General features: G+C 39.3%; 1 protein-coding gene across 4 annotated transcripts in view; it reads right to left on the minus strand.

The window, feature by feature from the left end:
• The window catches only part of CLEC16A (C-type lectin domain containing 16A), a 60078-nt gene extending 40443 nt beyond the window's left edge, over positions 1 to 19635 (minus strand). For 2 of the 4 annotated variants that reach the window (XM_064153004.1, XM_064153005.1), the window contains exons 1-10: positions 19407 to 19635; positions 15305 to 15433; positions 13909 to 14042; positions 13063 to 13211; positions 11758 to 11863; positions 9307 to 9430; positions 8648 to 8822; positions 7388 to 7441; positions 5669 to 5782; positions 570 to 798 (exon numbers count right to left, since the gene is read on the minus strand). In XM_064153004.1, the coding sequence (XP_064009074.1) occupies positions 570 to 798; positions 5669 to 5782; positions 7388 to 7441; positions 8648 to 8822; positions 9307 to 9430; positions 11758 to 11863; positions 13063 to 13211; positions 13909 to 14042; positions 15305 to 15433; positions 19407 to 19486 (1294 nt within the window). In that variant the 5' untranslated portion in view covers positions 19487 to 19635. The remainder of the gene's footprint in view (positions 1 to 569; positions 799 to 5668; positions 5783 to 7387; positions 7442 to 8647; positions 8823 to 9306; positions 9431 to 11757; positions 11864 to 13062; positions 13212 to 13908; positions 14043 to 15304; positions 15434 to 19406) is intronic. The other 2 variants (XM_064153006.1, XM_064153003.1) reach the window with 2 other exon arrangements.
• Between the last annotated feature and the right edge of the window lie 1455 nt (positions 19636 to 21090).

Consider the following 21090-nt stretch of genomic DNA (forward strand, 5'->3'; position numbering starts at 1 on the left):
ACCTAGCAAAATAAACAATTAAGAGTACACTGTAAGACCACTCATCCTATAAAGCAAACATATCTTAAGCTTAGCATTAATTCAAAAATCCTAAAAACATGCAGTTGAAAAGATCTGAAAGTTAAAGACACTTTCTTCATTTTTGGACTATTTAGTATCATCTTCTACCATGCCACTCCTAGCACACTTGTTGAATTTTATCCTTTTAACACGCATAAAATACTCCTCACAATCTCGCCCATGTCAACTGGCTACATCAATTCCCTTACCAGAGAAGGACAAGTTACAGAGTTATGAAGTTTGCTTATGAAGTGACCCATAACCACATACACCTAGGTGCAAGGCATGTATTTGTTGTAAGGGCTGAAGACTACTGAGAGATATTAAAAAATGTTCTGACGGAATGATTTAGGTAAGTAAAAACTACAGTCAAAGACTGAGATAAAATTCCTAGTCTGACATTTATCTAGTACAACAGAGCAAGTCATGTAGCATATCACAACTAGCTTCACACAATAAATAAAAGTATCCAAATTGTAAGCATTATTTATATTTGCTAGTGTACTCACCTTCATTTTCACTGCTTGTTCTGATGCCCTTTGAACTTGACTCTGTACCTTTATTTTTTTCTAGATCATCTTGGTTATCTTCAGATCCTCTCTCCTCTTCATCTTCTTCACCAACATTCTTATAGTTGGGTCTCTTCTGCATTCTCTTCTTCCCCTTCTGTTTATTAATTTCAAGAGACCTTTCAAGTGTTTCTGTTGGTTTTATGAAACATCTGATACTTGACTTCGTCTGTAAAATTCAAAGAGTTTACACTGAGTTACAGAAGACATTTTTAACTCTAATTGATAAAGAAACTGCAGGTCACATGAAAGAGTTCATTTTCACATACAAGAAAAGTCGACTGAATTTTATTAGATCATCAGTAGAACAATTATCTCCAAAGCAACATACTCCAAAGATGTACCATTAAAAGTATGTCATCATGAAACAAGATACAGAACTATTTCATCAAAAAAAAGGATTATTTTCCCCCTTACTTTGACCTTTCTTAAACAAGTGGGACAACTAGTACATATAAAACCAAAACACCTTTTGTATCAAACATAAAGGTAGCAACATCCAAAGTGTGTTGCTAGCAGTGTATTAAAACGAGATACACTCTAAGTATCTTTGGCAGTGTAAAGGACAAAACCCAATGCTCCATGCCATGAGCATTTTTTGAATTTTAAGCTTTTCAACAGCATACTAATTCTTCTATCCACTAGCAACAAATCACAGAATGGTAGGGGTTGGAAGTGACCTTGAAAGATCATCTAGTCCAACCCCTCTGCCAGAGAATGGCTGACTTAAACCTGTTTTTGGGCCTCCAGACATTGACTTACAACATCCAGAAAACCAACACTACTTACTTTTGTGTACTATCAAAAAATATCAGAAGTTTACTCTCCAAATCAAAATACTGGTTTTGGACAAGAATGCAAAAAGTATTCAATGAATATCTTACATTCCTGCTTATTTACAGAGGAAGAAAATAAATTTAGGTGATAAATTTCTCTCAGAGGAAATCAGAATTCCCAAGAGCCTGTACCATCCTAGCAACAGAGAACAACACACGTTTACAGAAAGACACAAGGCTCTACAAGAGGTTTTGTGACTATCAGAACTGGTTTCCTACAGTTTTGCAGACTGCTTCTGTGCTGTGGTGTGTGCCATCTCACTTGTTTAAGCCTGTCAGCTGGACTACCAGAGTACATGTTCTCTCTCTCTGAGCTATAAACATCGATCAGCCAAACCTATCTAGTCACGAGAAGTGAAACCCATGAGCTGAGGGCATCCTGTCTGCACAGGTAAACACCCATCAGGACAGCTACTGAAACTTCATTGCATTTCAGATCTCAATACTTCCATCATATCTAGCTGATACTGGCTAAAGAGTTAAAAATCAACAGAATCAACAGAAAAGAAGTAAAACAGAAAAGAAGACTAAATACAAAACTCATTCTATTCCTTGCCTTAGGTGATTCAAGTACATGAAGTATTGAAGATGTGCATTAAAAGAGAACTGAGAAAATATATCCCTTAATAAGAAATAGCTCAAAAAGATCTAGGAAGAAGCCTCCTATAAGTTGAAAGGCCAAAATGTTTATCTGCATCTTCTAACTTTTTTTAAAAAGGAGGGAGGTGGTGGAGGCACTGTCCCTGGAGATGTTCAGGCAAAGACTGGATGAGGCACTTAGTGCCACGATCTAGTTGACTGGATAGGGCACGGGGATAGGTTGGACTGGATGATCTTTGAGGTCTCTTCCAACCTCGTTGATTCTATGATTGTATGAAAAAGCTTTTAGAGAAATCTTGCATAAATCCCCTTACACTTGTCACTGAAACAAACCAGACAGTAGGAGGAATCTTTCACAACACCAAAAAGCCACAATGAGAAATATACCACACTGATGTGCCCCAGTAACCTCTCTGATACATCTTCAATCTGATCAAACTGCAACACAGAGAGGTTATAAAACAACCAATTACCACCAGATCACCTTTGATGGTTTCTGGTCTGAAAAGTCCTAAGAAAATGGAAGAACATATTATGTCCTATTTCTTAGGACAAAAAGGAAAGCAGCATGCAAGTTGCACAAGGTATTTTCCTGCATTCCCTTCTTAAAATTGCTTCCTAGCTGCTGTGGCTTTTATTAAAAATAAAAGAGAGAGAATGCATGTACCTAACATCCTTGGCATTTCTAATGCTAGCATAGGAACAAAGAGTTTAAGAGTCCAGACCATAATATTCTCAGAAACACCAAAGCATGGTCTAGTCACTTTCAAGAATGAATGAAGAGAAAGCCAACATACATATTCTGTTCTGCTAAATTTAACGAGGGTGCATCTTCAAAACACTCTAAAATAAGACAAAATTAATTTACATAGCATATTGTTTATCTAGGTTAATTATGCAGTGTGAGATATTGCTAATTTATACTTTTAAAATGTCTTTCACCCATGTTTTCAATTATGGTTTATATTGTGCAATGCATGCTGGTAAAGTAAGGCAGTACCACTAACAACTTTTACGGGAAGGAGAAAGTAGGTTAAACAAGAAACATGAAATATGTAGAACTGGCCCACATCCGAATTATGCAGGAAAGCAGATCTCACAGGAAGTATTGTAAACCTTAGTGTGATGCCTGCTAACAAATATAGATACATTCTTTTGGCTACGCATTCAACTGTTATCACAAGATAAGAATTAGTATTTCTTCTGATGCCACCCAAAGCCAGAAATATAGGGGGAAAAATATGGAAAGAAAAGTGTATCTATACTTTAAAGGTGGAGAACTTGTTCCATGGAGGCTGGGCAGTCAGTACTGACCTCTGATCTTCAGCTCTCATCACTTAGATCTGCTGGTGATTTTTTTTCCCCACAAACTGATTTCCAGAAAAAAATTACCATTTCTTAATATAATGACAACTCCCATTGCTCCTTTGCCATAACTCTAGATATGTTGTATTTATACACAGCAGCTGCAACTCTTCTCAGGTTCTTTTTTTCTTTCTTAGTCTCCTCTAATGAAGATACACAGTCCTGCTTCTGACAATCTCAGTCTATACTCCCAACACCTCATTCCACTTCAACTCATTTCTTTACTAATCCCAGAAGAAACAACTCTAAAGTACCTTCTGAAATAGCTTCTATAATTCAGTATTTTGTCTTTGTGACAGAACACCACAGAAATGACTTTGCAAAGATCCTGATACACCTTATGGTCAGAAGAATAGCCTCTAAAATGGTAACAATGCTCAAAAATCAACTTTCTGTTCTGAGAAATGCTGTCACAATGCAACACAGAATGGCATCACATTTACTCAAGGAGTTTACTTTAGCCTCACTGCATTGACTCGTGTATCAGCAGAGAATAGCACACAATATACGTGGTAATTGTTCATACTCCTCAACTGAGAGCATTTGATAGCTTCCCTCACTGTAAGCAGGGCATTGTGCTCTTCTGCTGAATCACAGAATGTTAGGGGTTGGAAGTGATCTCAAAGGACCATCTAGTCCAACTTCCCTGCCCAAGCAGGACCTCCTTCCTGCTCTTTCTGCAAATAACCAGCCTCCTCCACCAGCAGGCTTTCAGCTCTACAGGTTTTCCCCTCCAAGATTTAATGGAAGAATATGGATGAATTTACTAAAAACTGAAGTTTCTCCCATGGAAGTTTTTCCAAACTCAACAACACTTTTTAAAGTGTCTATTCTAGAAAGCAAATACCCTTTCTATTTGTTACCCGTTCAGATACGACACAACTCCAAATTTACATGCCATGAGGACACATCTTTAAGAGCAGTAACAAGCAGTAATCTAAATATTATTACAAACGCATGACAACAGATGTTTATAGGAAACCCTTAATACTCCTGACGTTAGTGCAAGCACACAAAGATATGCTACAGGTCTTTTGCAACTCCGTACAGTAACTTTGACAGGAAAAGAAAATCTCAGTTCTGCAACAACTGACACCCCACCCTCTTGCCACAAGTTTCCTAGTAACAACACTGTTTCTGCACGAGTAACACACAAGACATTCAGTACGCAGCTCGCAGAAGGTCAGACGTTTGCTAACGTAAGTAGGCGATTGCTTTATCTTAAAGCATCCAGTCAGCTTTACCATTCCACAGAAGGTTTTTTTCTAAAGATTAGATTCTAAATATCAAGGTCAGCAGGACAAAACACCAGAACTCAAAAGCCACTGGCTAAGGCCAGTCCACACAGCTTGCACTGTGCAATAGGAAGAATCTAGAAAAGCTGACTTGTATGATGGAAGAGTTGAAGCACACCTCCTTGAAACTCTCAGAACTATAGCCACTACTAGGAGAGCCCATCTACTGCATGTTATAAACTAAACATTCTGTCAGTAACTCTTTGCTGACCAGTCATGAAACCAGGGGACATGTTCAATCTTCAGACAGAACTACAGTCCAGTCGGAAGGCTCAAAGTAAGGTCACAGATCCTTATTATCATCCCCAAATAGGCTTTTCAAGTTACAAGCAGCATTTCTTAAAACTGTGAAACCCACAACAAAAGAGAAAACAAGTAGTGAGAGCATCCTGCAATATCTACATAGGATAAATCTGAACATTCAAGGGCAATCACAAAGTGATAGCACTCCCATTTATTTTTAAGCTGGTCTATAGTCTCCTAGGCATGCTTACAGACGTGATCAGTCTTACTGCTAAAACATTGGGAATACTCACAACAAAAACTTTTATTTCCTTTTTCACAGGAAGGTTGTGACAACTCATCTCTACTTCACTACCAAAGAACTGCTAACAAAAAACAGAACACTGAAGACTGGATTGCAAAAGTGATGGAAGCCTTTGCAGTGAAGGATTCCTACAGAAGCAGTGAAGTATTCTCATTTGTGTCCTACCCATTTTTACACGACTACCTATGGTACATATAGACACTCAAAAACATAGCAAGCACTTAATATTGCAAGTTGCATGGAGTGTTTCTTTGCTAGCTGAAATCTCTTGCTGCTGCTCTCTCCTAAACTCCATCACCTTAGCTCACCAGTTTCCATATACAAGATTCAGATTCTTAACTATTTTCTTTGCCTATTCCCCAAAATTGGAAAATTAAAGATTAGCTGGCCACTTACTGAGTTTCTCTGTATATCTTGCTCAACTTTAGAAGAAAACACCGAGAGGTCACCATTAAGTATAACCTCAGCCAATGAGTTCACCAAAGGGGCATAATGTATAATTAGAAAAACCTATTAAAAGAAAGGTGAAAAGAAATATTAGACATGTATCACAGAATACATACTGCTTCAGTCATTGAACCTACTTCTTTGATCTTGTTAAACTGGCATTCTAAGTTTACATATGCAGTAAGTACAATTGGTAACACTGATAGTTTATAAAATCAACTTAAAAACACAGGAGAACATAATCCTCTCTATAGGTATTCAATGTTTCTCTACATTTTAAGTTACCTAGTTTTAATAATTCTTCATACTCTTTTCTCCTTCTGAGAAATGTAAATTCTCTCTCTTCATTGGCCTTGGGACAAAAGTCATGTGGTATTCTAGCCAGGGATACAAATTAAAACTGCTCCAGAAAATTGGTTTTTTTTTCAAGAAGCTACACAAACTGATTATGGTACACAGCATCCACTGATCTGGTATGCCAACAACTGGCAGCAGTCCAGTAAGTTCTGTGTTGTACACTCAATTACTTTCCACTGATTCATGAGTAAATGTCATGCAAGAGGCTCAACTGGATCAGAAGCAGCTTTTCCAGTTATGAAATTGCATTCAATTAAAGTCTAGCTACAAAACAGCTACGTAACACAAGAATTAAGACCATACTGTCTATGGTATAGAAGCACTTATCCAGAAGTGCTTTGGTGCTGTAATGGTTTTCTGTTTACTTTATCTTGAGGCAATGCTTACAAGGTTGGGCCAGCAAACAATCAGCTTCTTTACAGAACTGACCTGGGTCCAGCTGCAACACTTTTATGTCAACTTACATCCATTCTCTTCACAATATTAAAGCTGAATCCCCAATATGTGGTTCCAGCTGAAAAATCCCCAGGTAGTTTTAAATGAGTAAACCTAGTAATTGTTTTGACAATGTTTACCTAAATATGATCTCCACGGGCTTTCTGATTTAAGTCTGAACCATTCCAATATGGTACAGTGCACCATACTGTATACAGTGGTGACCTATGTAAAACTTTGGGAAGTTGCAAGGCACTTCAAAAATGTTTTGAACAGCCTCCCAAATCACTCAAGCTTCTAATCCAAAAGCACAGTTCAGCTGCACACAAGAATGTTTTGGCACAATTATGTGCTCACTTTGTGAACAGTGAATGAAAGCCCACAGCAGCAATTTCCATCTGCCAGTATGAAGTCTCTCAAGTCCTCGTCTCTAACACACTAGTAATGCCTGAAGTGCATGCCTGGTGCCAGAATCAGTTAAGAACATTTGTAAGATACTCAGCATATACATTTTCAGGTCCCATTCCAAAGACAGACACTAGGTTCAAAAGAACTGGAACGATAGATTTTTGCCAGTTACAGCAAAATTAACTTGATTTTCTACATCACATGCTCTTCTGATAAACAAAATCTGTTCCTGATTCTTTACAATTAGGCAAAAGTTGTATTTTCTTTATTAAAAGCAACAAAGAACATAGATGTGAATCTTGAAATGATACCTAGCCAGTGTTTCTGATGACAAGAAGCTACAAGAGATCAACATATATAATTCTCTTTAGTGGCTTTGCCAAAACAGACAAGAATACAGTCATTTATAATTCATAACACTGCTGCAAAACACTTTCTGAAATAGGACAAAATACTTAAAATACTTACTTGAGAAAGAAGATAAAGAGAAACCTGGAGACTTATTTTTGGATGCTCTCCTCCCTACAAAAACAGAGTTGTGAAAAATGATGATTTTTAAATTAAAAAGTTAAAATACATTGTTTACTATATTATTTAAATACAAACTTCTAATGTATCGTTCCACATCCTGCTACGAAGTGTTTGAAAAGCACCATGCTATTTAACATTCATTTCTTGTAAACTATTTCACACAAAGACTCTGAGCACACACATGCTTTACACATCATGCTTAAAAAGTAGCTATTAATTACTGTCTTTCGTGGTCACTTTAGTAACTTAAATTTAATAGATGAGTATCTGAGACAGATGATGGTTTTTACTATCTTACTATTCTGTCAAAGTACTTCTCAGTTTAAATTCCTTAAAATCTGCTCTAAAAAACTGTCTATTCAGAAACAATTAAATATTATTCACATAATAAATAAAATAAATTACATTGGATTAAAATATTTCAATTATAAATCGTGCACACAATGTTCAATTTATATACTGGTAATGAAAACAGTTCTAGAAATAAATTAGTGATACTTTAAAAACCATTAGCAAATTAATTTCTCATTTATCTCAAGAGGTAAGAACAGTCCAAAATGGCAACAGGCACCTATCTGCCTGAAAACAGGAAGACAAGTAGATTTTTGTACATGCATGAATGGAAAGAGGTAGAATAGCTGAAATGAAAGTAATAGTCATGAAGTCTGTTTCACTATTTCAATAACCTTATCAACGGTAAGACAATAAGATGATTGTTGTTTAAACTTCAGGGCACATGTAATATACTGAATTCATTAACTCAGAAGAAACCTGACCTCTAGTTAATGGAAGTGTGTTGAAATTCACAGAGCAATGTGTATCTTCAGAACAAAGACTACTACAGAAGACAAGTTACCACATCAGAAAATACAACCACACATCTCCCAGTGTCAGAGAAATGTGAAGTCTGTTCCAAATTTGCAGCTCTTCTTGTCTCCCATTACTGTTAGCATTTAACAACCATGTCATACAAAATAGCGTGTGCTTATTGAGTACAATTTCATCCACTCTGACGTTAAATTCAGCTTCAGAGTATTTCCCTTACGGTCACCTTATTTAAGCTGTTTTACGCAAAACATGGACATAGATACTGGTGGTATTAACCACAGTACAGAATCCACCTGCTACACAAATCATTATGCATACTGAAAGCAAGTAACATCTTCAAGACTTAACTGTTTGCAAGTATTATCTTACCTTATCTTGATTTACTAATGAATACACGTAGAGGGGAAGAAAGAGCCTATTAAGTAGGTGGTCTGTCAGCACATCATTTAAAAACTCACAGTTAATGATAAGGATATCATTAAGGTAATGTAAATGATCAAGATGTTCTGCTACCAAGTCACTCAGTTTGCCTCTATTTCTGTGCCTGAAAGACAGAACAGAAAGTCCCAGATAAAATGAATTCCCAAAGTCTTAAAAACTGAAGGCAAGGATTAATGAGCATCCCTTCCACAGATTACCTGTCTAGAAGTATTTTCAGTAGTCAACCAGTACAGCTAGCCAACAGTATTCAGGCTTGTATCTGCTGCAGGATGCACATAATTTTTTCCCCAAATACTCTGTGTGTCTTCAAGATACTTACTAAATTTAGTATAATGAAAACAAAGATGAAGAAAAGACATATTGCCAAATGCTAATTGTACAGATATTAGCTAGTGCTCTGTGCTCTATCTGTGCTGTTAATTCAAAGACTTCCTAAAAAAACTTGTAAGAAGAAACAGCTTGAACCATCTGCAAGAAGATGTATTCAGAAACTAACTTAACTGGACTACTAAAAAAAAAAAATAAGGAGAGTATCAACATCTGGGGGAAGTATTTCCATTCAAAACTCAGCAGTTTTTTGAACTTACTCTTCATCTGTCTGCACGCAGTTATCCAGTTCTATCACGTGGCTTCCAATAAACCAAACGAGGTTAGAGAAATAAGGGACAGCAGTCTTATCTCTAATGTAGTGCAGCATAGGTTGGTTGTCCACTGAAGAGAAATTGTTAAAAAGAAAAATCAGTTGCCAATTCATTTAAATTCCTTTCTTATGAAATACAACAAAGAATGTTCTGAATTTGGGTAACATGCTAGCTTTTCATATGAATATATACCTGACATGATCTTATGCATGAAATGGACATCTAAAAAAGCATCACGTCACTTTTTTTTTTTTTCACTTGAATGAGCCCAATATTGATATATTTACATAGGTCTGAAGATAAATCTAGTGGAATTCAGAAACATTTTTTAGCACATTCTTCATTAAAAAAGAAGAGGAAAAAAAAAGTGTAAGAATAAAGCAGTAACGCTGAAAGCCAAGCTAGTCAGACTTACATGACACTGCATTAAGGAACACAGGAATCATCAGTGAAGGAAGGGCAAAAGAAACAGACAACAGTTAACAGGATTAGGAACAGGGATAGTGACATCCTCCAAATGGGTTTAAAAAGCTATAGCACAAAGCATCTAAACTAAAAGATACAGTGTAGGTATTAGATCAGAATATATGCAAATGGACAGTCAGAAAATTATGAAGCCTGAACATTAGAGCTATGATTTTCCACCTCTAGCCTTTATATTCAAATTAAAAGTCTGGACAAGTACTTTTTTTATCATTAAAATACATAGTTATGTAAATATATAACAAATAGGAGATGAAGTCTGCATTTTGCTCTTTTTTCTGAGCTCTTTATTTTGATGAAGCAGAAAACAAGTACTAGGTGTCCATTCTCAACACATAAAAGAAAGACATTTTTCCCATTGCAGTCAACACTATGAAGAACCCACCCTGCTATGCAGGCTATCCAGTTATCTGCAAAGCCAACTGTTCATTGTTTTAAAAAATGATATTACATTCTTCTATGATGAAGACTGTCACCAAGTCACTCCTCTTAAATGACAGAGAGCTGTATAAATGCAAAATGTGATTTCATTTTAAATGGACTAAAGAATAAGAAGTCTTGCATGAACATTTTTCATAATATATACCTTACAGAAGGTTTATTTCAGAGGCAGAAGTTCTGAATATGCACCACTTTTTCTACTGAGATCACTGTTTTAATTTTCAGTCCATTATAGATTTTAGAGCCACCAAGAAAAAAAATTAGGGGGAAGTGACTTTTGGGTATTGTCTAGTCCAAACTCATTTTTCAAAGCAGCATTAACTTCAAAATTGATCTAAGTTCTAAGGCCCTTGTTGAATTTTGAAGATCTCACACAATACAGATTTCTCCATTTCTCTGGAAAATCTCTTGCAGTGCCTAACTATTCTCACAGCAAAGTTTTCTTTTTATCCCTTATGTGCTGCTGGAATGTCCAGTATGGGAATCTGTGACTGCAGGCTTTTGGCCTCCAGTGGGCACCCCTAGAAATAGTATCACATTATCATCAGGGTTGGAAGAGACCTCACAGATCATCAAGTCCAACCTGTCACCACAGAGCTCAAGGCCAGACCATGGCACCAAGTGCCACGTCCAACCTTGCCTTGAACAGCTCCAGGGACGGCGACTCCACCACCTCCCCGGGCAGCCCATTCCAGTATCCAATGACTCTCTCAGTGAAGAACTTTCTCCTCACCTCGAGCCGAAATTTCCCCTGGCATAGCCTGAGGCTGTGTCCTCTCATTCTGGCGCTGGCCACCTGAGAGAAGAGAGCAACCTCCTCCTGGCTACAACCACCCTTCAGGTAGTTGTAGACAGCAATAAGGTCACCCCTGAGCCTCCTCTTCTCCAGGCTAAACAATCCCAGCTCCCTCAGCCTCTCCTCGTAGGGCTTGTGCTCGAGGTCTCTCACCAGCCTCGTCGCCCTTCTCTGGACACGCTCAAGCATCTCGATGTCCCTCCTAAACTGTTCTTTTAACTGGAGTGACTGCAGCACATGGGAGCTCTATAATAATTTTCTAATGCACTTCAAATCCAAAGGGAAGTGATGTAGCCAGGAGGGTTACTGCTTCACATGATAAAGCTCAAGATCCTTCATATTCTTAAGCACTTTGGGGTTGGGTTTTTCGTTTGTCTTATTGTGGTTGTTGTTTTTTTTCCACAAATACAGACACATTCTGATCTCTGTTGAAAGGGAAACTAAGTTTCTTGTGTATGCTAGATACTCACTTGGGTTTTTTAAAATAGTTTCATCAGTGACAAAACAATGCTATTTACAAAGAAATAGTGTAGGCTTGGGATTCTGTTTCATAAAACCCAAAATGTGTATCTGAAGCATGGCAACATACTAAGCTTTTCAATTTCTAAGACAATCAGAAAAGCCATTAGATGCAAGTAACAAAATTAAACTACATTTTTAACATATAAAAAGCATACCTTTGTAGACATTTAAAGTTATAGTCCTAACAGCAATCCTGACCATGCTTTCTGGATGGTTAAAAAATTTAATAGCTTCAGTGTACAAAGCGAAGTCATTAGTGTGCTGTAACAAGAGGAAAGAAAGTAATTACAACAGAATTTTCTGTATGAAAAATGTTCTCCGTGTATTACAGCTACTGCTACCTCTTAAATAACTGAAAATATTTTACAGTGCACACTCAGGTGCATTCGTGGCTCGGCATTAAAATAAACTTGCTTTAAGAAGCACAGTGTCATGTAAACTCTGCACATATTCAGTCCTTTACTGCCCTCTTCTGGCAGAAGCTGGAATGGAGCAAACAAAAATCCAATTTAACTGGCTTTTGATTACTCAGGCTTTTCAGGCTGACTAAGCCTCTTAGAACCAAGTGATGCAAAAGAAAGATCCTGTTTATATAAATAAATCACAAGAAAACATGGCATAAACAAGTTGTATTCTCAGAAAATTAGACCTCGGAACTTCAGAAAAAGTCCAATGTGTCATTTAACTTTATAGTTGCATGAGGTCTTTTTTCTCATAGTTTTGCAGAGATCGCCACAAACGACTTCTCAATCACTGGCATTATCATTACAAAAACAAATGCAGGACATGATGTGCAAAGAGAGTAAATAAAATACGTTGTCAAATCACTATCAATTTCACACAGTATCACAGTATCACCAAGGTTGGAAGAGACCTCATAGATCATCAAGTCCAACCCTTTACCACAGAGCTCAAGGCTAGACCATGGCACCAAGTGCCACATCCAATCCTGCCTTGAACAGCTCCAGGGACGGCGACTCCACCACCTCCCCGGGCAGCCCATTCCAGTGTCCAATGACTCTCTCAGTGAAGAACTTTCTTCTCACCTCAAGCCTAAATTTCCCCTGGTGCAGCTTGAGGCTGTGTTCTCTCGTTCTGGTGCTGGCCACCTGAGAGAAGAGAGCAACCTTCTCCTGGCTACAACCTCCCCTCAGGTAGTTGTAGACAGCAGTAAGGTCACCCCTGAGCCTCCTCTTCTCCAGGCTAACCAATCCCAGCTCCCTCAGCCTCTCCTCGTAGGGCTTGTGCTCAAGGCCTCTCACCAGCCTCGTCACCCTTCTCTGGACATGCTCAAGCATCTCAATGTCCCTCCTAAACTGGGGGGCCCAGAACTGAACACAGTACTCAAGGTGTGGTGTAACCAGTGCAGAGTACAGGGGCAGAATGACCTCCCTGCTCCTGCTGACCACAATTTCTATTTGAAGTCCTGACAGTTAAATTGCAACTCTTTCTTCACTTACCTCATTGTAAAAGAAATGTACAGTATGACTGTTGAGCTTCAGGGAAAGAGTTTTCAAAAATGATATGTAATATGCCATGATCTCCTCATCAGAGAAGTCAAATTTGTGGACAATAATAGAATTTACATAATTATTAGAGAGCAGGTAGTCTGAAAAATAAGAGATATTACACAGGTTAACAAAAAAAAAATCATTATGCTAACTAGCTGTATTTAAAGAATCAGCCAGCAACAAACTACCTGATGCCTGAAGATCTCAACTTTGAGCCAAACAACTTAAGTGATGGCCTCAAGCAGTAATGTAAGGGAATTCTTCCATATGAAGGTATTGGCTCTCAAGACCAAGACAACTGAGAACATACTTTGCCTACTTTATGGAGGCTTTGCAGCTAACACAAACCAACTCTCTTTCTTCACAAAGTCATAAACACTCCAAGGTTTGTATAAAAACTTCCTCTTCATGATGGTTGTGAAATATTTGAACTATTAATTGTCTATCCTCTTTCTGTGTTTGTAAAATCCTTGAAGCAAACCCAAGTGGCTCTATGCCAGACCAAATGATGTCAGAATGGTTCCACTATGTATCTATAGCAGCAAGGTGAACCTTTCAGATCACAACTTCTGGACTTAAAAGAAACCCTTTGAAATATGTTGAATCAGTGTTTTAGTAGTACCAAATAACTGAAAATTTACATTAAAAAGTATTTTGGAGTCAAATCAGACTGTATTTTTACTAGTTTTCAGTTAAAAATATTGTTAGGAATTCTTCTGTGAAGAAGGAGAAATTGAAAGAATTCAATCAAATTGTGACCATTGAAGCCCCGGCAGTTTAAGAGCATGTCCTTACACAGTGATGTTTCATGACTGATATTCTCAAAAAGGATGTTCAGAGTTTGCAGAAGCTGTACACACACATAACGTCCAGACTTCTGACGCAAGATGTTCAAGAAGAAAACAAACATATTCTTCTCCAAGAAAAAGCTGAAAAAGAGAGGTGTCATTAAGTCACTTACTGTAGTTAACACAAACATAATTTTATGAAAAGCAGGAACTGTACTAGCCAAGTTTGACAAACAGCATATTTTACATTTATAAAGAATTATTTAGCAAAGTTTTATCTGTATTACAGAAGAATATATTACAAAAACCTTAAATACTAACAAAAGTGCTTAAACATTTAAGCTGTGCAGCAAACAGATGTCACGAAATCAGGGTCTTTGTTATTTAGTATATTTGATTTATCAGGCACCTTCCCTACCTGGCAATCATAATTTTGAAGGGAAGAGCTTCTGAATGAAGAATACATTTTGTTCACTCGTCTAAGACCAAAAGTGCATTAGCTTAAAAGGGACACTGTAAATCTTTTTTTTTGATCCATTTTCATTATTTTTTTTTTCCACATCAGAAGAAATCATTCCATGTTTTATTGTACAATTCAAACAGCAGTGAATGCTTGCAGTGTTTTGAAACCAGAAATGCATGCAATTTAAAAAACAAGAGAACATCACAATTTTTTTTTTTACATGAACTCCAGAAAAAAACTCATTCCTAAAATCTTCTCAAGTAGAGACGATAGTAAAGAATGTGATGGAATTACAATACTGATACAAATTACCAAAACAAGTTAATTTACTTAGTCCACACCATAACTCAGTGATGTTCAAACTGTGTGGTAGAAATAAAACCAACCACTGTCTCAATGACTAATTAAAAGCATCAAACACATTAACTTTATTTCTCTCGGTCACAAACTGCCTTTAGAAAAGAGCAAGTGTCTTGAAGCAAACAGTCAAGTAATTGACATAAATAATCAGATTTGCAGCTGTGAATATCTATTTTGAGGATTAAAATAACATCTGGACACAATCTCTGTATGTCATATCTAAAACAACTATCTGTAGTATCACATAAATTGAACAATTAAAGTAATATGTTATTAATAGACGTAATGAATAAATCTGGGCCCTAAAATAGGTTTAATTTTATATTTATATCAAAGGCTGCAAACAAAAGTAGTGCATGAATAGGGCTCTAAACTTGAAACGCTTCTTTTATTAACAGAAGCAAGTTTCTCTGTATGACAAAAATATGACTCTGTTTTACCTATCTTTTACAGGACATAGCTCTCTACCTACATTCATGAAACAGTCTTGGAAGAGTTAACCTTTCAAACTAGATCTCTATGCAGCTCTAATTACTCTTCAAAGCCAAAACCAGAGTCAAAACTGCTTGGAAGTACTTACTCAAATACTGAGCTGTCATTTTGATCCCCCCATATAAGGATCTCTGTTATAGAACGAATAGTCTCCACCAGCAGGTTGCGGTTGTGATCTGTTACCGTTGTATTTTTAGTCAAAATGTGATACATGTACCTAAAGCAAAACACAATGGTAAGTAATATGCCGGCCTGTCAGTTGCACATGCACTGTGTTTGTCCTTAGTCACTGTAACAATATAGACACACGCTTTCTCATCAGAGAATAATTTTAAAATCCTAACATTTCTTTTTAGTACGGGTGCAGAAAGAAAAATAAATCAGATCATGAAACAGTACTCATTCCCCAAGCCCTGAACAGAAACTGCTCAGACTGAAACCATTCTAGAAGTTGATTCATAGCTCTTCTCCTACAGGCAGGACTGCCTGGTCATACGTTGTACCATCAGAGAACTGACTAAACTGCAATGCAAAGAGCACCTGCAAATCCTCTTCAACTAATCTGAGGATGAGAGTTCTAGATTCCTTCTGTGGAGACTGACAACGTGACATTTGCAGAATGAAGCACAGTTTTGTCTGACCACCTATGAGAACGCCAAGAGCTTTCTGAAAGTATTTTCCTGAGAGTCAGAGTAATTAATACTACACTGCTCCACATATTTGAAGTCCGTATATAAATTACTGCATTTGTGAACATATTTTTCTCATTAATAAGTTGCAGTATGCAAACTCGGGAATGGTGTTTACTCCAACAGCAGAACTCTGGGAATGGGAAGCAATGGAAAGAATGACATGCTATTACCACACCTTGAGAGTCTATACAACACCGAGCTTTACAGATGCAGAAAAAGCAAAAAACATTTAATAGTCAAGAATACACTGACTCCAAACTGACATACTTAATATAATCACGATTTCAAAGTGCCTTGATTTGATAACACACTGATGCACTTTGAGAAAATCTGGACTTAAATTTTCAAGCTATTCCTTTATCTACCTACTTTAAAGTATGCACATACTTGTTTCCTATCAGACATGCAATGCAGCGTGAGATTGTAGTGTCACACAAACCCTGTACTTGTATTTAAAAATAAATCTTTAAAAACTATCTTTAAATGCTGATTACAAAAGGGTTAAGTTTCGTAGTGAAAATGGTAAGTTCTCAAAGAAGATATTTTTGTCATCTGTGTCTCTGTATCTGAAGACTGGGGTCAAAGAAAAATCTAGCAAAACCGCACCATGCAGAAAGCGGCAATGCACCTGATGCCATCAAAATCAGTGAGACATTCTGCCAGCAACTCGACAAGGCAAACAAAATTCTGAACACTTTTCTGGTAAGAGACTGCTCAAAGGAGTAACACAGTAGTAGCTCACGAACATACAATGTATGTGTACTAATGACTTTCCTAGTTATTAGTTACAAAAGTACACCAGAAAGTTAAACACTAACTTAAAAACTCCAGACTTAACCATAATGCATTTGCTCCTCCATAGTGCCTGTAACTATGTTAATTCCATACTGTTTTCACAGAGGAATCTCAATGTATTGCTTGGACATTACTCCAGGAAATGAATCAGCTGCAAAAGAAGTCTTCAACCATATGTGTTTGTGGACACTGCATCTGACCAAGTCATGAGAAATGTTCAACACACAATTCTAATGCTATAAATCCTCGTATGCAATTAAAATGATGAGCACAGAGACAACAATGGGAAACATGCTTGAAGGTAACAACAGGGCTATGTAAAGTACCTCTTACATAAGCAGAAAACATATTTGCATCTAGAAAGAAAGATACTAAGCTACACTTCAGTAGGAACACCAGAGATATCAGGTGAAGTCTTCAGGAATGGTTAAGATATCACCACTCAAATACTGGGAAAATTTATACATCCTCTTAATCCATTTCAATCCAAAGCCAAAGTTTGCAGACAGATGGGGGAAGATGACCCAGTTATGCTCTCATGGATCTGCTAAGGTTAGACTACCCTCACCTGTGCAATACAACACATTTTTGGATATGTTAACCATACCTCACAAAATGAGGAGCTACAGAAGCAGAATAAAATGACTATCACAGTCAGTGTCTGAGAGAAGTGTAAGATACCCTGACCTATACAAGAATGCCTGGTTTACATCCAAAGGCAGGCCACAAGAGAAAGAACAATTTCACTCTTGTAAAATAACCTGATATACCTTTTATAGGCTAAGCTAACCTGTAATAACAAGTTTGGTGTGTTCTATTCAACTCATTCACATGGACCATAACATGCAGTTTCAATGAGTTGAAAAGGTGGAGAATGCAGATAGCTCACAAGATAGTGAACTAGTCAAGACTATGTCAGTCTTTGTTGCTGGCATGTAGCTAGAAACTGAAATGCACACAGCTTAGCTAAACACTTAAAATATACACAGCCTAAATAGATGAAAGATCTTTGCTGTCTTTTAGACTACATCAGATCTCATAAATAATCACATGCATCAATTCTCAGATAAGAAGTCAAGCACAAGTCACAACTCTTACAGCCTAATTCCCTTTTGCTGCAAATCAAATAGATTATCACTTTTTTTTTTTTTATTTCCCTCTGTGGCCTCAGGAGAACATATGATCACATTTTTCTGGCCTGAAAGATTCTAACACTTTAAACTCTCCCTCTCACCAGCCTACTTCTTCTAAACTTACACTGACTTTCTTCAGATTTCATCACGCATCAGCATTCCCGTCTGATCTTCAACTGTAATATCAACATCAAAGAAATCTATAACTCCACTAGCACTGAGTAACATCCAGTGACTACACCTTGTAAGTTAAACAGAACATTCCTACACTTGTATCTGAGCATGACTATTCACCTTTTTCCTGCAATGCCAGATCATGCTGATTTAATATGACCTACTGTGCTTCAAAATTACTTTCTGGAGTTCTATTGCCTCATCAGTTTTGTAATTATGGACTTGGTTTCCCTGTCTCTGGTAAAAGGTAATGCACTTCAACTAGCCTGGCTGGTTTGGAACATTTTTCCAGTTCATAGAGACAAGGGCCAGAATCCTAAGTCCTCTTGATAAAGGGATTGCGAGATCCAAATCTTGCAGAAACACACTCTGATCATTACTGTGGGCCCCCACTCATGTCCTCCTTGTGACTAATTGTTGAAAGTTACCATCCACTTATTTCTCAATGAGCTATGCATTCACAGTGGTTTCATTCAGACAAGGCTTCCCCTCTTAATGGCCTCCTTCTCTTGCTTAGTGGGAAGAACAGCTGTACTAGTGGATCTCACTTTTCTCAGAATACAGAACAGAGAAGTTAAAATTGGTTCATTCCTTGCCACCTTTCCAACTCTCCAGTGGTAGAGTTAGAAAAAACGACCCTGCTTTCTGCAGTCATCAACAACACAAGGCTATCGGACTCTGGAGGTTAACATTATAATTCTCAAGCTCAACAGCATTACTTCTACATCAGCTGCTGAACCCTTTAACCAGGGTGCATGCCCTGAACCTGCAAAACCACCATCAAAAGCACTGTTACGCTTACAGGCTGGGACCTGATTCCTGTCTTAGTCACTACCCGGAAACAATCAAAGTTCTCCCTCAAGAGGAATGTGATCTTTCTTGCATTTATCACTCCTTTCACTCTACTCCACTAAATGTTTGTCATATCATAAATTCAAGTGTCAGCCATGAGGGTAACATGCCATCACGGAACTGCTTCTGCCCTGAAGGTATTTTGGGACGAAGAGGCAGACATCTGTGAGGAAAGACAACTCACCCTCACCGCACAGTCCCCTTCGCCGCTGGAGCACCGCTCCGGGAGCTTGCCGCTGAAGAGAGCTGCGCCAGAGCGGGCGCCAGTGGAGCGGCACCTGCCGAGCCGCCTCACTCCTCCCCCCATCACCTCAGGGACGACGCCGAGCCGCCCGGCCTCGCTCCACAGCCCTCTGCGAGGGAAAACCCTGCCCCGAGCAGCCTTTGCGGCGGGAGCCTGTCTGCCTACCGCCTCTCGCGTTGACTCGCTACCTCCGAGCGCCGTCGCCACTGGAGAGCACCACCGTTCCCGGCCACGGCCCTCAGCCCCGACCCCCCTTCCCCTCACAGCCGCCCTCGCGCCCGCGGCCGGCTCAACGCTTACTTGAGGTGGTCCAAGGAGTGGATGCTGCGGGCGGCCTTCCCATGCCCACCGCCCACCCAGCTGCGAGAGCGGCCGAACATGCTGACAGCGAACGGTTTCTAGGGCCTGCGGGGTCTAGGGCTTCATAGTGTCGTAGGGAAGGCCAGGCGCGGGGTCGAGAGGCGCCCGGGCGCGTACAGCACCGGGAAGCAGCCCAGCAGCGGCGGCTCCAGCACACACCAGCGCATGCGCGGGCGGGGCACGCCGGGAAACGAGGCCTCTCGCTCCGCCCCGCGGACTGCGAGTCCCAGCAGGCACCGCGGCGGCCGCCGTGCGCGCCCCTCAGGTTCCTGCCTTCGCTCGGTGGGGTGGTAGAGCCGGGTGGTGCTGGGGCCGGCTGTGGCCCCGAGACCCCTAGAGGAAAAGGCACCTGCAGAGGCCCCACACCCACTTGCCAGAAAATGAGCGAGTTCCCGGTAAGCCGGGGATTGCTCCTTTCTTGTAACGACTGCCCCAGGAGAGCAGGAGCACTTGCTCCAAGCCCCCCTTCCGAGGTCCGCGCCCGGGCAGTTTTTCTCGGGGTACACAGCACCCTTCAAAACTTGGCCCTTTGTGAGCGCCACGTCAGGGCTGGAGGGCAGCGGTGGCCCCCGGGGTTGAGGGACGTGTGGCTCACACCTCTGGAGCACTGGGCTGGTTTTTATAATTTTTAACTTACATTTCTATCTTTTGTTTAATCGATTCTGCCCCATTCTCTGTCAGTTAGGATTTAAATCTTGCCGGGTCATGAGAGGACTTTTAAGAATGTGAAAGATTAAATATTTAGCCTAGGCTAAACCAAATCCAACCTTTTATATGTCTGCATACCTCCCAAACACATCGTCATTTGAGATAAAATGTTGCCCCTGACATCCCTTTTCCACCTTTCATAACTCACAATCCAGCAGTGCTGGTGGGGCCAGCTCTGAGCAGGAGAGCAACATGCTGCGGTGGGAATTCATCTGCTTATCTTCCTTTTGCACGTCTCGTCCTGAATTGGTTTAAAACCTAAGTTAAAGCAGAGCAGAGAGAACGCGACCCTTAATGATTGTCTTGGGCTGGTTCTAAGGTTTTTGGGGGTTGTCGGGGTGCGGCCGTTTGAGCTGATCCTCTAGCTCAGACATAGGGGAGAGATGAACATTCCAGGGATAGGCCACATAAATGGCAACAATAGATAAATTAATATAATTTCATTGGAGCATCAAGAACTTAATGTCTAGAAGCACAGTTTGTTCTCCCCTTTATCTCCCGCTGGCTTCTGCTGCTGCAGCTTCGCCTGTCGTCCCCCGGCTGCTGTTTTGGCTACTGCTGCTTCTGCTGCTTCGCCGCCGCTTGACCCCTCCCCCATCTCCCTTAAGGTTATTGTATTGTTGTTTTTTTTTCCTTTCTTCCTTCTCTAGTTATTATTTCTCTTTACATTGTTATACTATAAGAAAATACAATTTCATCTTTCCCTGACTTTCAAAAAAGGGGGGGGGGGTCTGTGTTGTGAATTTCTTCCCGGGGGAGGGATCAGCCCAAACCCGGGACATTAATTTTGGCGCTTTTCCAAACGTGGGGCACGATCTTGGTTTGTTTTTTTTTTCCCTTTTGATTGATAATCAGAATAAGAACATCAGAGAAAAATGAAATTGCTTTGACCAGATAATTAAAGTAGAAAGTGACA

Source organism: Pogoniulus pusillus, chromosome 13 (genome assembly GCF_015220805.1).
Source record: "Pogoniulus pusillus isolate bPogPus1 chromosome 13, bPogPus1.pri, whole genome shotgun sequence".
In the NCBI taxonomy this organism is placed as follows: domain Eukaryota; kingdom Metazoa; phylum Chordata; class Aves; order Piciformes; family Lybiidae; genus Pogoniulus; species Pogoniulus pusillus.